The 18162-nt window shown below is 39.7% G+C and overlaps 2 protein-coding genes across 2 annotated transcripts; one reads left to right on the top strand and one right to left on the bottom strand.

The window, feature by feature from the left end:
* Window positions 1–336: 336 nt before the first annotated feature.
* Window positions 337–2377, top strand: thbd (thrombomodulin). Its single transcript, XM_060883101.1, has one exon. The coding sequence runs from the start codon at window positions 455–457 to the stop codon at window positions 2063–2065; it is 1611 nt and encodes a 536-aa protein (XP_060739084.1). The 5' UTR covers window positions 337–454; the 3' UTR covers window positions 2066–2377.
* A 6031-nt stretch (window positions 2378–8408) lies between these two features.
* ccnk (cyclin K) lies at window positions 8409–16823 on the bottom strand. The gene is made up of 11 exons (XM_060883754.1): window positions 16685–16823; window positions 15875–16128; window positions 14916–14997; window positions 14220–14351; window positions 13827–13932; window positions 13663–13720; window positions 12577–12746; window positions 11149–11348; window positions 10109–10142; window positions 9945–10013; window positions 8409–9750 (listed from the first exon to the last, which is right to left on the bottom strand). The coding sequence occupies exons 2-11, from the start codon at window positions 16069–16071 to the stop codon at window positions 9200–9202; spliced, it is 1599 nt and encodes a 532-aa protein (XP_060739737.1). The 5' UTR covers window positions 16072–16128; window positions 16685–16823; the 3' UTR covers window positions 8409–9199.
* Between the last annotated feature and the right edge of the window lie 1339 nt (window positions 16824–18162).

Here is an 18162-nt window from a genome sequence, read left to right as displayed (position 1 = left end):
CTATAAACTAGAATTATGTTTAACCTATAAATAAGATAATAATAAAAAACAATAAATAAATAAATAAATAAATAAAAAGATCCTTTCTTGGACTAAGCTTTTCAGGGGCAGGGTGTCATGGGGTCTCTGTTACAAGCTCTTTACGTTCATGTCTATTTCTGTAAACACATAACCAAATATCACATTTCAAGGCTGTTTGTTGGAAGGATAAGTGAAATAAATCTTGTGGATATACTACAGCCTGCCTCCTGCAGTACCGCCTGCAGCTGTTGCATGTGGATAAGTGCGTCGACGGACCGGGAGCTGCGCCAGGAAACAAAACTCCACTTCCTCCCCTTTCCTTAACCACTACAGCAGTGCAAGAGCCATCGGAGCCGTGAGCAGCACGACATAACATCTGGTAAAAGAGATAAAACCTCTGTATATCTGAACGGCAGCATTAGTGTTAGAAGGAATGAAGCATTTTCTAGGAGTGGTAATGGCGCTCGTGCTCCTCAGAGTCCACGGGAGAAAGCCAAATCACGGCAACTGCGTGGATGACTATTGCATTACTGTCCATACAGATCTTGTGGATTTTAATTCAGCACAAATGTCCTGTAAAGGTAAAGGAGGTAATTTAATGACTATACGAACAATGGCAGCAAACCATGTCGTTTCAGATGTGTTAACTGGACATACTGGAGACTTTTGGATTGGTTTAAGGTACATGAATGACTTCTGCTCAAAATCAACCCATGATCTGAAAGGATACACATGGATAACCGGAGACGAAGCAACCAATTTCACAAACTGGAAAAAACACGAAGATGTCTGCTCGAAGACATGTGTGTCGCTCTCTAAAGATGATCCCAAATGGACAGAAAGACTCTGTCATCAGGTAGTTGACGGATATTTGTGCGAGTACAAAAACACCGAAAAGTGCAGGCAGCTTTCATCCAATTCACCAGTTTTGTATGAAACTCCTTTTGGATTTGCCAGAGAGGATCTGCTAGAAGTGCCCACCGGGAGCAACGCAACAGAGAAACATCTGGGAACAAAATTCATCTGTTTCGAAGGTCAATGGCTTAAAGCACCATGGAATTGTGAAGTTTTTAAAGGAGGTTGTGAGCATGATTGTAAAAAGTGGAACGATTCCTTTATTTGCACCTGCCTTCCAGGTTATAAACTTGAAAGTAACGCAGTCCGTTGCATGGCACACGGTGACCCGTGTGTACGAGCAAATTGTTCTCAAGAGTGTGTAGTGAAGGGAGATCGTTCTGTTTGTCAGTGTCGTAGTGGATATGAACTTCTGGAGGATGGAAAGACCTGCAAGAATATTGATAACTGTAAGAATAAAAATCTGTGTCCAGACAAAAACTCCTACTGTGTCGACACGGCCGGGGGATACGAGTGTCGCTGTAAGAATGGCTTCAGTATGGAAAATGACACGTGTGAAGATGATGACGAATGTTTTTCTGGACCATGTGAACATACATGCAATAACATCATAGGTAGTTATCATTGTGAATGCTCAGAAGGATACAGAGTGTCTTCAGAGGACAGACACAAATGTACCCTGTACTGTCCGCTGTGGGAATGTCCAGCTGTAGAATGTGACATTAACAATCCTTATCAGTGCGAGTGCCCGGTTGGCTTCATTCTAGAAGAACGGGGAGATGGTTTATTTTGCACTGATATAGACGATTGTGACGCATCACTTTGTGATCACAATTGCACAAATATTCCTGGAGGATTTACCTGTTCATGTAAAGAAGGATTTCATCTCAGCGGTAGTATATCTTGTGTCAAAACAAAAGGATTCAGCACACCAAAGTCTGTTAGCATGGTTACACCTACAAGCGTGTCTCCTGCAATCGAGACAGCTTCGTTCATCCTAGCTGGAGGTATTATTGCAATAATTGTGTGCGCTGTCATGGTCATTTTTCTGACGGTTTGTGTCATCCATCACCAGAAGAAGCGCTGTGGGAAAATTACGACAGACAAAAGCCACAGCAAGGATGTACATGTGTTACAGCAAGTCACTGCAGAAAAATATGTCAAAAAATCATCTATCACAAACACTTAAAAAAAAGATCAGGGTCTTTACCGCTACATTTTACATGAACACTTGCAGAAATATACCAGGACTAATTATTAAGACAAAAAAATGAATGTTTCCCTGTAGAAATGAAGAGAAAGTTTTAGCTTAAATATTTATTCTAAGTAAGCTATGCAGATATTCAGCTGTGACCTGTGATGTACGCGTTTATAATTTTATTTAAACGCCTGTACATTCAAATACAGAAGACTATAAGAAAATGTCCATAATATTTATATAAACTGTAGAATATTACAAAAATACTCATTAAAAATGTAATAAACGATTCTTTTGTATCCATCCTTTGATAACGCTGTCGGTTCTTTCTGATGTTTGTGGGAGTTTATTATTAAAGTCCTTACATTAACAGGCATAATTATAAAAGAAGATCAAATAAAAAATAAAAATAATGTGACTTTTAGTCTAATATTATAAAGTAAATGCTTATTATTCAGAGCCTGTGCACTTTACCCATTTTTACCACTACGCTGGCTTTTCATTCTGCCCCGGCGGAACGGAGATGGACTTCTGGGACGTTTTCAGTCAGTAAAAACGAACGAATGATGTTCTGTCTCTGAGGCTGATCTAAATTGTGTCAGGACTCTGTTGTCATTCAGTGTGAGTTTTTTTTTTTCACTGTTGAAAACCTTACACTGAATTTTAGTGTTGAAGATCAAATCCGAGCTGCGTTTTAGATGAACAAACACTTGGAGCATCTCATAGAACAGAAATGGGTTTGATATCAATATTTACTTTGAAGATACAAACATTTGTGTGAAGAAAAAAAATAACCTTTTTTTGTTTTTTCTGGAACTTTTCTATGAATCTATCACCTCTAGTATTCTAGTGAAAAACCCCGAAGAATCGAAGGTCTAGTTTTTATATGAGCTTCATATTAACACCATTGTGGAGTGAGACATCGACAAAAACGTTCAACGATCAACACGGACACAACAAAACAGGAAAAATCATTCTTTTTCCTCTAATTTTACTTATCCTCTTCTCATCAGGAGTCTCAGTAACACTCCTCTTGGTTTATGTGATCTTATAGTTAGTTTGCCTGTGTATCTGAACTGTGTTTTTGCTTTGTAACTTGTTCATTTTAGGGGGCACGGTGGCTTAGTGGTTAGCACGTTCGCCTCACACCTCCAGATTTCGGGGTTCGATTCCCGGCTCCGTCTTGTGTGTGTGTGGAGTTTGCATGTTCTCACCCGTGCCTTCGGGGGTTTCCTCCCCCGGTCCAAAGACATGCATGGTAGGTTGATTGGCATCTCTGGAAAATTGTCCGTAGTGTGTGAGTGTGTGTGCCCTGCGATGGGTTGGCACTCCGTCCAGGGTGTATCCTGCCTTGATGCCCAATGACGCCTGAGATAGGCACAGGCTCCCCGTGACCCGAGGTAGTTCGGATAAGCGGTAGAAGTGAGTGAGTGAGAGGACTTGTTCATTTTTTTGTTAATTAATAATTTGTAATAATCAATCATTTGCCAGCATTTGTAAAGGATCCTAAACATTTTCTACATCTATTTCAGTCCTGTATTTAAATATTCTACACAGTCATTACACAAGATGAATTGAAATGCTTATATAGTGAATGACTTTATCATTATCATGGATCACATTAATATAGACATGTTGGTAAAAAAAAAATTATAGATATTTTTGGAAATCATACTATTGCTGGCAAGTACCGTGTTCATGTAGATGTGCTCCTTATTAATTAATTTCATTCAATTATTTAAGGATTTAAAGAGATTAAGTGTGACACGCAAGCTGAAAACAGATTCTGTCTTTCCCCTGTGCACACAAACAGACTCATAAATTCACTTAAGGTCAGCGGTCATTAAGCCACAACGTTTAACCACATATCCTGTTCACCAGTGGTCCTGTGTCTGAACAATAAGACAGCATAGTTTACCACCACACACACAAACACACACACACACACACAAACACACACACACACAAACACACACACATACACACACATGCACACACACATACACAATCACACACACACACAAACACACAGACATACACACAAACACACACACACACACACACAAACACAAACACACACACATACACACATGCACACACACACATACACAAGCACACACACAAACACACGCACACGCACACACATACATATACACACACACATACACACAGACACACACACAAACATACACACACATATGCGCACACATTCCTAAAAGCATTTTTTGTGTGTATTTTCTTACAGAAGGCGATTATTATGTTCCTCTAATTGCAGTGAAAATTGTAACCTCAAAGTAAGTGACATTTATTTTTAACTTTCGAACTAAATAAATTTCCCACAGAGCAGTTAATCCACAGCTACATTATGCATAGTTACTGTCGCCAGTCAGATTTGGACCTTGTTAAACTGACAGATTGTGACTGAATAAATGCTGAGTGTTACTTGTGCAGTGGTGGTTTAAGTGGTTAAAGCTCTGGGTTGAGGATTGGGGTTGAAGCGGCAGCGTTGCCACTGTTGGGCCCTTGAGCAAGGCCCTTAACCCTTGCTGCTCCAGGGGCGTTGTATCATGGCTGACCCTGTGCTCTTACCCCAACCTCCAAATAGTTGGGATACGAGAAGAAAGAATTTCTCTCTGTGTATATGTGACAAAATAAAGGATTGCCTGCTGTTTTTTTGCTTTATTATTTAATCACATTTTTGTTCAGACATACACACTGGTCTCAAGTGACTACAGAAGGAACTCCTAATTTTCACCAGGCTTCTTTTTATGTTCTTTAAATTATTCAGATTATCAGTAATAATCCCCAATCATTAATAATCCCAAATTGTTAACAATAACTAATCACTAATAATACTTAATAGTTAATAATCCCTAATCATTAATAATGCCTAGTCGTTAATAATCCCTAGTCGTTAATAATCCCTGTGTCATGCCGGAAGCACATAACCATCTGTTTCTCTGAGCTCCATTGTGTAACTAGTGCACTGCCGTCATGGTGACATCATCTGAGAGAAGGATCTGCAGCTGCTCTGATTAAGTGACTCTATGACTTGATTTTTCACTGGAGATACTGAAGCATCTCCGACTGCTAAAACCAATGTGATTATGATTCTGAATCATTTGACCTTTAAGTGATGTCACACAGGGATGTACATACTACTGATGAGCACAAGATGACGGGTGCATCAGTGCCTCTTTTTCTCCATTGTAATAAAATTTAAAGTTACACATTCCTCTTGTGTACTTCAAGAGAATATGATTCAGAGCTTTCTCATTCATTACACCGCCGGAAACGACGTCTTAGCAGATTAAAATATCTCGAATGTAGTCAGACGTCTCTACTATTTCTTTTTATAAGATGAGAATAAACCAAATGAAATGTATTTCTAGACACAGTTCAGTATTCCTGAGTTTTATTTTTACTTGTTTGGTTGGCAGATTATTAACTAACTGTTTGTGTTCATTTCTACATTTACATTACAGGCATTTAGCAGAGTCCCTTATCCTGAGTGACTTACAGTTTTATTTCACTTTATTCACCTGAGCAATAGGGGCCCAGCAGTGGCAGCCCTGGGATTTGAACTCATGACCTTCCGATCAGTAGTCCAACACCTTAACCACTAGGCTATGTCCCTTTATTTCATGCGTTCATTTCTAGAAAGAAGCAAAATAATCCACTCACAATTTTAAAGCCTAGAAATGGTTTACTGTCTAGAAATGTCTAGAAATAGGTTTAATCATCTGAGACTTGGTTTATTATAATATAATAAATAGTGCTTAGAAATAGAAATAGTCCACCGCTTGAATAGTAAGACGTTATTTATTTATTGGATACGTTGGATAAATTCATCTGTTGTTTATATAATAAAAAAAAACACAATTTTTTTGTCAGCTTGAGTAAATTTTTGTGTCTTTTCAGTCTAGCTCAGTCTAGGGGTTTCTTCCTCACCACAGTCACCTGTGATTTCAGACGATGTTCGTTGTGACCAGCGCTATATGAATAAAATAAAATGAAATTGAATTGAATTGAAGTTTTATTTAACTCGATTTCAATCAATCCCAGAGAAATGAAAAAAAAAAAAAATCAGAAATCTCCCCAAAGCCATAGGATTGAAAAGAAAGGCCACATTTCCGGACCACAGTAGAACATCGGAACTACGTAGGTCTGAATCGGGGGAGCAGTTGGGGGGGTTCGGTGCCTTGCTCAAGGGCACCTCAGTCGTGGTATTGCCGGCCCGAGACTCGAACCCACAACCTTAGGGTTAAGACTCTCTAACCTTTAGGCCATGACTTATGTGTGGAAATTGATTAGAAATGGAAGATTTAAGGAAACTTACTGTATAATTTACAATAACTGCAACAAGAATAAGAGTAATAATAGTAAGTTAGAGATGAATTTTTTTTTTTTATTATTTGTGTGATATTGGACACTGTGGAAACAAATATACTGTCATACTCAGAGCTACAGAAATGATATTCATACAGTAATGTAACAAAAGAAATGTTTAGAAAATGTTTAGTCGAGCAGCCAACAGGCTGACAAACAGCAAACAAAATCTAAACCTAGCCTAATAAGCAGTTGAATTATGTTCAAAAATATTTTGATATCAAAATGCTTTAGCAAATTAACTTTAGCAAACGTTTCTTCCGAACTTTACTGTAGCTACATCACAAGATACTGCACAACTTTAACAAAAAATCTCTGTGTAAATTCAGCAGTAAAAATTGTGATTTGCTCATTTTAGTTTTGTAAATGTGTAGATTCAATTTGTGACATTTTGAAGTTCAGTTCTAATATATTTTTGTTCATGGGAGAAATAAGGAAATTATAAAAGAGAACCGAAATGTGCAGGAATCATAATTTCATTTTTTAAAACAATTGTTAAAAAGCCCGAGCTGCCACACTACCACCACCATGTTTCACAGATGAGCTCAAATCATTTTGGACCATGAGCAGATCCTTTCTTTTTTCCACACTTTGGTGGAAGTTCCTCTTAGATCCAGAGCTTTTGTAGCTCATCTCTGTGTATCTGATTCTTACTGATGATGAGAGGTTTGAATCTTGTGTTATGGCCTCCAAAGTTCTGCTCTGGAAGTATTCTTCAGTCGGTGGATTGCGAGACCTTCACCTTTTCCTGTGAGGTTGTCGGTGATTTCGCTGACTCTTGCATTTTTTTATTCACAGCTTGCACAATGTTTATCATCCACTGTTGTTTTCCTTTTCTCCTTTCTCAGCTCTCAGGTCAAGTCGGTTAATCCTTTTCAACAACCGTTGCACAACTTCACAGACAAAACAGCCAGGGTCTCAAACCAAAAGTAAACATTCAGAGCTGTTCGTTGTTTAAACAGTCGCTGTACCAGGACACACCTGGGTAACATGTAAATCTGTCAGTCACTTGTTCCAATATTTTTGGTTACTAGGGTGGAAAAAAAAAAAAAGTATAATTTTCCAAGTTGAGATGAAGATGAAACCTAAATGATACCAAATTTCTGAATATGTGGTAAAAATTCTTTTCGTTCATTAGTCCAAAAGGCAAATTTTTAATGGTTAAGGGAAAAAAATGAGATAAAACTATATTTCATACTCAGTTTGGATAGCTTAGTGTTTACATAATGTTTCAAAAGGGATTTTTTATGTCTCCAGTTTGTAAATTAGGCCATTGCATTGAATTTCCATTGCATATTTTTTGTTTGTTTGTGCAAATCAGATTTGATCCTAAGAAACAGTTATTTATACGGATTTAAACGTAACTTTGTGTTTTTGCAGACAAATTTTGTGCAAACTTTCTTTGAGTAAATGAAGCTCCATCCTATTAGGATTGACTGATGTGCATCATCCATATTGTTCTGGAAATATTTTTTAACCGGTTTTATGTAGGTGATCCCAAAATCCTAGGTCTTGGTTGATTTGCGAAGATCTTAAGATACAGATTACAAAGTAAACCATTTTATTTTTGAGTAAACCATAATACTTTTCCGTTCAGCCATTGCTTGGCTCATTAAGCATTATTTTTATCAATCTTAAACTAAATTCTGTTCGAGTCGCTGCAGCTATTTGCAGGTGCTGTGACTCTGCTGATTATGCTGTAAATATTATTTTAATTATTAAAAGTAGATTTCCACTTCTGCCACTGAGGATTTTTTCCATTTCAACCTAGTCATTTTGTGCCGTCTGCTCTGCGAGCGCTGCCTTTTATGGAGTTTTCTGGACGTCTCTGATTGCAGATCAGCTGAGCCAGGTATGAAGGTCTGTGATTTATCTGTGATTTATCAGCATATCCACATGAACATGTAGAAACTTCTGTAAACAACTAATAAACAGCAAGAATCAATTTGTGGTGGAAAAGGACTTTTATTACACCAAATAAATCCCGAATCTGCCGTATACAATATACGCACTGCAGATTTATCAGCTACAAGACTCCAAGTTAAGATCTAGTCATGAAAAGTATTTACACAATACGCTCGCTCGTCCTGCGTCGACGGTTCTGCTGAGACGACTGGGAATCCGTCACGTTTGACTGTAGCTCATCGCAAAATCGGCACAAAAGGGTGTGAGGAAAAAAAAAAAAAAAACAAGTTCTCAGACGGACCAAAACTATTTTTCGATGATTGTATGTTTAGAATGATGGACGATTCTGAACAAGAAATACTTTCTGCCAAGAAATAAATCACAGGACAGGTGTGATGCTGTCAGAATGAATCTCAGTAGTCAGATCCCACTGGTTAAATCCATCCTGAGAGAACTGAGGTACATGTGATACACTCGGGTAGACTGCTAAAGCTAGCCTTTAAAGCTAACCTAATACCAATTTCATATCTGATATACAATTGTAATATGATGATGTTCTCAGTGGATTCAGAGCCTGTCCGAGGAGGCGTGGCAGTTACACACCGTTAAAGAATCAGATGCTCTAGAATTATGATGGTTAACTTAATATATGGCCGTAAAACCTCTGGATGTTCATGAGGAAATGTATACAAAATGGTTTTGACCATGCAGGTCAGACTGATGACAGATTGTTCTTCCTGAGACAACACAAGTTATTTAGAACTACACCACTCTAAACACACGCCCAGCTACACATATTGCCTATGACACATTGTTTTTGTTTGGCTTTTTTCATCTCATCCAGGCTCCACGGTTCATGCTTGCCACCGGTGGCATGACAGGTGGCATGGGCACTTGTTGTTGCCCTGGTGGAGGTGGATATCCTGCAGGTAGAGCCATGCCCGGGGGTGGCATGCGCGGTGGAGGAGGCGGTGGGTAGCTGTGGTTGTAGCCCGGAGGTGGGTAGGCTGGAGTGGGTGGAGGAAGGTTAGGAGGAGGGTAAGATGCAGGTGGAGGTGGTGGTGGGCCTGGTGGAGGGGCACTGGGAGGCGGGTAAACATGCGGAGGGTAAGGCATCCCGTAAGACGGGGGCAAATGTGGGTAGGATGGTGTGTCTGTCTTCATCAAGGACTGCAGGCTCTGATATCCCTCGCTGGACATGTACGAGCTGGTTGTGGACATGCCCATTATGTAGCTGGAGGGTGGTGGGGGAGGGGGACGGTGAGGCAGAGGGGGCGGAGCTCCATGGGGTGGAGGTGGAGCCTTTGGTAAGTCCGAATCAGTGGAAGCTGCTGGTTCTGCTTCTGTGGGTGGGGCCGGGGCTGAGGGCGGCGGTTTGCGATCTAAAGTCAGTGTAAAATGGAGAGAGAGAGAGAGAGAGAGAGAGAGAGAGAGAGAGAGAGAGGGAGAGAGAGGTTGTGTTTTATTACAATTAACAACAACAACAACAACAGTAGTAGTAGTAAACAAAGCCAACACTTCCATAAGCTCAAGCCCAGAAGAAAGCAGTATGGAAGGAAGAGTAATAGACTTTTACCTGGAGGCTGGCTAACTGGTAGAGGAGGCATCGGGCTCTCCAGTCGTGGTATTTTAGCACCGACTTGTTCTATGGAGGGAAAACAACAAACACCACCCATTAATATTTTTTTAAAAAACAACAAACTGTACATCTGTACATTTCTACAAATCGTGTGTCCTTACCTGTAGGAGCTTTGGGCTCTTCTTTTGGAGAAGGCTAAAACAAAAAACACACATTAAAACATTACAAACACGCATTAACAACGTTCGTGTGGTAAAATTGTCTTCTGCGGCCAATAAAAACGGCAGACGGCTTTCAATAAGTTCGAACGGGACACGATGCGGTGGTTAGGGAATCTGACAAACGTTAGTGAGGATATTTCCTTATGAGTAAAAGAAGAATATGTAAATATATTAAGGTACGTGGTTTCACAAATCCAACGGCGTGTGGTTGCTAGGGTGTTGCTAGTTGGTTGCTATGATATTCCAGGAGGTTAAATGTTTGTTATAGAGTAATATTGCTAATTAGTGGAAACAGATCTGTTAGGATTTTTGTTTTTTTATCTAAAAGCTCCCGTTTACAAAAGAACCAGACTGCTCCTGAACACTGGTGACTTCAACAATGACTATGATTAACAGGTTAAAAAAGTAAATAAATAAATAAAACATCTGCCAGTCTTTCACTCCTCTTTCTATTCCGACACCACACCTTCAGACATTCCCTCATATTTTTATGACAATGTGGACAAAGTCTGTAGTCATTTCTGCCCACAGAGCAAAACAACTTGTTCTTAACCTCCTGATCTTTTCCCACACTAAACCATTGTTACACTCCCTCCATTGCCTACGAAGCCCCCAACACCCTTCTCTCCGTGAGCCACGAAGAACGCCTAGTCACGTAAACTATAAGAAACAATGAACTGTTTTTTAAAAATTGTCCTTAATGAGCCCACATCCTGGCACGTTATCCACCAAAACAAGACCTCGGTTAGGTTTATTGCTTCACCAGTTATGATTAAACTCGTTTCACCGTGCGGAGCAATTTAATTTGCACAAGAAAATGTACTTTCAGGCATGCCAATTTTTTGTTTTGCATGCATTTCAAACCGCTAACAATTTTAAGCATTTCAAGCTCCTGTGTGAACACTGTGGTATCTGGTTAGCGTAGAAACCTAGCATCAGATGCAATCTAGCAGATAAAACGACCAAACGTGGCGCCTCACGTGTTGCCGTTTTAGCTGACGCGGCGGGCTGGCCTGAGGAGAGCTCTTCTTGGATGGTGGTGGAGCTACAGGGTTTCCTACGGGTTGACTGATCAGACTTGTAGGAGAAGGCTGGGGCTTGTCTTTCTCCTGCATCTGTGGCTGCTGTGGAATCGGCTGCTTGCCCTGTGAGTACAGGTCCAGGATTTGATGGCAGATGTCTGAAGAGGGAGAAAGAAAAAGAAAAAGAAAAAGAAAAGATCAGATAAGGTCACGATTATACTGATAGAAAATTAGAAGGTCTTAGGAGCAATATTTAATGTGACAACACTAATGTTCTAACCGTTACTATTGGTTCAAAAATGTAATGTTTAGAAATCTCCCAATTATACAGAGGTTATAAAATTGTTTTAATAAAATGGGAAAGATTTACAACAAACATTTTAAGGTCGCCAGGCTTCAGCAAAATCCCCGACCCGAAACTAGTCCAAGATTTTTTATTTTTTATAAATAATTAAAAAAAAAAAAAAAGGAAAAAAAGGTGGATATATTTTTCTTAGGATTTTAGTGCATAAGCATTATTTAAAATATAATGTACAGTAGGTATTACACTGGCAACCGTGCAGACAGAAAGACCTGATAAACTCTCATATTTTATGACTTGATCCTAAATGAATGTTTCTGGATTTGGGAAAGCCATTATTGTTTGAAAGAGTGTAACACAGCTTGCTTACATCAGACAGAGAACAGAAAGTTTTCCAGAAAGCCTGCAGGAGGTTAAATTAAATCAGGAGACGGATGAAGTCATGTTTGTAAAGAAGCCCTGTTCTGCAGCCTTACTACAGGCCGTCAGTCAGTCTGCGTGTTACCATGGCAGCACTCTTGTGTTTTTGGCTTTTTCTGAACCACTTCCATCGACGGAGCCAAAAAAAAATTACAAACAAAATGAAAATATCTGGTCATAATTTGCCTGTAAATGACGCAGTTACTCTATATTAAGTTTCTTGTTTATGGAACATTTGTATAAAAGCAAGATCACAATTGCTTAATCAAGAATGTATTGCCATGGTAACAGAGCGCCGCTGACTGAAAACTTGCGTCACTAAAAACTTGCGTCACAAAACGAAATTCAGCTGCGCGTGATAAAATAATTTCTCGAGTCCCGAGCTTAGTCAAGGTCCATGTCAATTGGTTCGTCGTCTTTTTAACTCTTTAGCCCTTAAGTTCTTTGTTCTTATGTAGCTCAGTATCTTTATGTAGCACCAGGGATCCAGGAGGAACGGGGTTTCATTTCACTGTGTACTGCATCAGATATATATGTCTAAAATGAAAAGGAAAAAAAAAAAACTCCTATTGAATTCTCTTAGCTTCATGGAATACCTGTCAGGTGACCAGCACAGTCACAAAAGGAAAAGTTTCTACCCTTCCTTCCCTAAAAAAGGTTCCTACCCTCCAGCAGCTCCACAGGGACGTCTTGTACAAACTGCTCCCACCATCGGCGAGACGACTGCTTGGATGTCCACTCTTGGATATCAAACTTACACAGGCGTCCAGCCAAGTACATGACAGCAACAGCTATGATCTCGGGCTCCCACTGAAGTGAAAGCATGGTGCAGAGGCTGAAGAGACAAAATGGAACAGGATTAATCAATCATCACTCGCACCAGGATAAAGTACCTGATTAGAATTCTGCGGTCCTCAAAAGGCGGGAATTACGGCGTGTGTGTTGTTTTTTTGCATTCCTAACTTTGAACACAATACTCCAGGATAAATTTATTTCTACCTAATCAACATGTTCCATTAAGCACAAATGGGTCTGTCTCTCAATTATTACTGCAGTCGTTTCCTCTCAAGATCCTTTCACACACTTCTTACAGGAAAATCCACCCTGAAAAATACGTGATCGGAAACGACATACGATATTTCTTGTGCAGCGTGTCGGCCCAAAAAAACTGCCCAACAAAGTCATTGCTAAACACATCAAACATTACATAATAAACCAACACTGCATGGCCAAAAGTATGTGCACCCCTGACCATCACACTCTCATGTCCATGTTGAACATCCAGATTTGCTGTTATAACAAAAGTGCTCTTATTTTAGTGAAGGTTCTCCACTAGATGTTGGATCATGACCGTTTTTTTTCCCCCATTCAGCATTAGTGAGATCAGACACTGATGCTGGGATGTTGAGGAGACTCTAGTGTCCTGCCCTTGAGTTGAGCCCTGACTCAAGATGAACTGGAACTGGAGTTCTTCACTCCATCCTTCATGAAGCTGCTTTGTGCACAAGGACATTGTCATGCTGGAGCAGGGTTTGTAGCTCAACTGAAGAGAAAATGTAACACTGCAGCCTACAGATAGTTCCTACAGGTGCTTCTGTGCTTCCAGCAGTTTGGTGAAGAACCACATATGGGGTGTGATGGTCTGAGGTGCACATACTTTTGGACATATCATGTATATAATATGCTTCACAGTGGAGTTTTCCTTTACTAAATAAAAGGCTTTGGGATATTTCAAGTTAAATAATGCTCACCTATCGTTCACAAACGTCCAGGCCATCTGCACCAACTTCTGCACTTTATTTTTGTCACCTGAAAACACACAAAATTGCATGAAACTCTCAAATGATCAGAACACACCATAAATGACTTTTTTTTAAAAAAAAAAAAAATAATTTAAAGAAAACAACAAGCGCACCTTTCAGCTGTTTGGCATAACGCAGAAGAAACTGATATGGATGTTCCACCTGCAAGTCAAACTTGATTGTCTGGAGTAATATTCTCTCCAACACCATCACTTCCTCCTGTGGAGAAAGATCAATCATCACTCAACCATAACTCACATGATGCTGGAAACATGCATAAATGATCAATAGACAAACATAAGAAATAAATAAATATTAAAGTCAAAGCGATCTTAAAAAGAAAAAAAAAAAAAAAATAAAAAAAAAAAAAAAAAAGAGACGAAGTCTAAGTATTTTCTATACATTTTCTGGTTTTTAATCAGACGCACACGCCCTTAAAAAAAAAAAAAAAAAAAAAAATCATGCCCTTGATGCTCTTCACCCTACAAACCCTCTCATCTGCTCACCTTCGGATCGTCTCCAAACTGAGCAAACTGCACGTCGTTCAGCAGACTGCGAGCCGTTTTGATGATGTCTTTACACTTCTTTGGGGTCTCCTCAACCTTTCCGGCCAGAAACAGACAGCAGGCTCCAGTCACCTGAAAAGCCGAACAGAAGCTCAGCATATCTATCTACAGAATTCATCACTACACTGTAGTGATAGTGAGGCGTTAGGATTAACAAGGTCACGACCGAGCGCACGGTTCCCCAAGTCTAGGAACGTTCTGGAATCTCTGTAGCACAGATAAATCATTGTTGTGAATTACATGCAGAAATGAACCAGGCAAGATCCTGTCTGTATAAATGGACAGGAATAAAAACTCTTATGGTTTCATCAAGTCAGCGGAACTGGAGGAACCTGAGAGCCAGGAGTTAGAGTTAAATAACCTAAAATTTATATCCAAATTCAAAGTAGCCAATAAGTCGTAAGTGTGCAAAATATTTCCATGTTTAAAAAAAAATCCTGATCATGGGCATCATTGCCTATAAACTATAGGAATGGGTGCAAAATTTTTTTATATATATATATATATATATATATATATATATATATATATATATATATATATAATATAAATATATATATATATATATATAAAAACTTTGCCAAGATGAAGAGAAAGATTAATAAAAAAGACACAAAACAGCAAGTGTGTACTTACATATCTTGGAAACTGTTTAAAAGAGTGAAACATGTAGAATCGGTGGAAGTATATGATCCCAGTAGCCAAGGTGTCATAATGTCTAATAAAGGAGTTGATGTCAAGGAAGAAAATACAAAAAAAAATGCTTCTAATAAAATAAATAAATAATTACTAAAAACAGCTAATCTCAGTTCTCCATGAATCCAAATGAAGCAGCTTTAATTTACTATGTTAGAATTCTAGTTCTACTCTTTTTAAACAGTATGGAAGACTTTCTAAAAGCTTCTGATTAGTCAGTTATCATAATCAGGAGATAAACACAGCCTACCTTTACGGTCAGTGCCATTTTATCCTCGATAACATAAAACAACTACAAGCCCGGTTCCTCCTTTAGAGCAATTACCAGACAATGGTACACAAATCTAAAACACTTTGGAGCACACAGACACTGCAACATTCAGAAGGCGCCGCAAATAAACTCATAAAAAGAAGCAAACAGTCTGACTTTAGACAACAACTAAGGAACTGGTGATTGTCCTGGAGGCATCAGGTACCAAAGTACCCATGAAAATCAGCTCAATCTCTTGTGCAGCACTTTCTCTATCCTCCGTGTGAAGCATGGTGGTGGCGACATGTTGTGCTGGAAAGGGCACCGGTCACTTAACAAGACGGCAACAAGAGGCAAGAGGGATTATCTAGAAATAAAGTTATTATAAAGGTAAACATGTCAAGACATCAGCCAGAAGGTTCTTCCAGTAAACACAACTAAGCCTATAGAAATTTCAGGCCCACAACCTGACACCAATGTAACACCAGTTCTGTCAGAATGACTGGGCAAACATGATTGTGAGAAGCTTGTAGAAGACAATAAGCAGATGATTCACGTTAAACAGAAATACCACCAAAGACTTTTGAACTCGGCGTATATTTCTACTACAGAGTAAAGCGAGAGTGAAGCATCAGCGGTGGAAGGATACAACCCGAGTCGCGTTCCCACGTCAAATATGAACCTGGCTCCCTCTCTGCGGTACCGGGCCTCCGTGGCCGGGTCCAGGCCCTCGGACTGCGACGGCGTGTGCGCCAAGTCCTTCTTGTCCCAGTACCAGCATGGCTTAATGTGGTCCAGATTGGTTATGTGAATGGCAGGAGTGGTGTTCTCCTTATTCTCCTTCATTTGCCAGGAGTAAAAAGCTGTGAGACTTGGTTGTGGATTATGCAGCAGCAGCAATCCCTAAACACAAACACACACACACACATTTAGAATACACGGTTATGACGTCACAAAACACGCCTGAACACGTAAACATTCACCTGTTTAACACTTCAACCGATCAAAAAGTCTAACTCGTTTACACACTGCACGGTTTTAGGACATTCCCACCTGCCTGGCAGTGCAGTTGATTTATCCGGACCAGGATCCGAATCCGGAACCGTTCACACGCGCAGGAACTGTTAGCTCAGCCGCTAACTTACTGTCAACTACGTCACTAACGACGGTCCAGAACTCACCAGCTGAGGCGAACACACAGCTACATGCTAAAGTGATAACGCTTACACTTCTCGTCCATAATAAAGCGACTAGTGTAAATATATTTCTCCGACTTTAACCAGCTGTAAAGGAGAAGCAGCAGTAAGAGAGAGACTGTAATGTTCCAGACTGAAGCTAATGCTAATGCTAACCGGCTACACACTGCTAACATACGTAACTGAATAACTTCACAGTTCTTTACCTGAACCGACCGCCCAAACGGTACATTAAACCTTACATGAACAAGAATAGTATTTACCTTTGACGGAGTTTAACGTGTTACTGCATAAAATCGACATGAAGCACCAGTGAAGCACTTTATTCAGACCTCATCTACCACGTTTTTCTTCTTTTTTGTACTATCAGCCCACTGAGGTGATCATTACTGACACCTACTGGACGGGCGTCTAGTCACGTGGAGCGAAGGGCAAGGACTCAAATAAACTTTCTTTAAAAGAACCTTTAGATACTTTAATTAAAAAAAGAGCTCGTAGAGAAATCTAACGAGTTTCTGAGCAGACGTTAGTATCTGTCCTGAACCTCATACTGCTCCCTAGCTCATGTCACGGTTACTGAGAGAGGGTGTGCTTGGAACCAATCAGTGATCACCACTGTTCCAAATGACCAATCAGTGATCACCACTGTTCCAAATGACCAATCAGTGATCACCACTGTTCCAAATGATAAATCAGTGATCACCACTGTTCCAAATGATAAATCAGTGATCACCACTGTTCCAAATGACCAATCAGTGATCACCACTGTTCCAAATGATAAATCAGTGATCACCACTGTTCCAAATGATAAATCAGTTATCACCACTGTTCCAAATGTCCAATCACTGATCTCTACTGTTCCAAATGTCCAATCACTGATCTCTACTGTTCCAAATGTCCAATCACTGATCTCTACTGTTCCAAATGACCAATCACTGATCTCAACTGTTCCAAATGACCAAACACTGATCTCTACTGTTCCAATTGACCAATCAGTGATCACCACTGTTCCAAATGACCAATCAGTGATCACCACTGTTCCAAATGATAAATCAGTTATCACCACTGTTCCAAATGTCCAATCACTGATCTCTACTGTTCCAAATGTCCAAACACTGATCTCTACTGTTCCAAATGACCAAACACTGATCTCAACTGTTCCAAATGACCAAACACTGATCTCTACTGTTCCAAATGACCAGTCACTAATCTCTACTGTTCCAAATGTCCAAACACTGATCTCTACTGTTCCAAATGTCCAATCACTGATCTCTACTGTTCCAAATGACCAAACACTGATCTCTACTGTTCCAAATGACCAAACACTGATCTCTACTGTTCCAAATGACCAATCACTGATCTCAACTGTTCCAAATGACCAATCACTGATCTCAACTGTTCCAAATGACCAAACACTGATCTCAACTGTTCCAAATGACCAATCACTGATCTCTACTGTTCCAAATGACCAATCACTGATCTCTACTGTTCCAAATGACCAAACACTGATCTCTACTGTTCCAAATGACCAAACACTGATCTCTACTGTTCCAAATGACCAAACACTGATCTCTACTGTTCCAAATGACCAAACACTGATCTCTACTGTTCCAAATGACCAATCACTGATCTCTACTGTTCCAAATGACCAATCACTGATCTCTACTGTTCCAAATGATCAATCACTGATCAAAAATGGTCATCACAGCTGATGCTAATAAAGCAAGAACCAGCTTTCCAT

This window comes from Tachysurus vachellii, chromosome 12, assembly GCF_030014155.1.
Source record: "Tachysurus vachellii isolate PV-2020 chromosome 12, HZAU_Pvac_v1, whole genome shotgun sequence".
NCBI lineage: Eukaryota > Metazoa > Chordata > Actinopteri > Siluriformes > Bagridae > Tachysurus > Tachysurus vachellii.
Note: the sequence above shows the minus strand (reverse complement) of the source record. Positions and strands in the feature narration are given on the sequence as shown.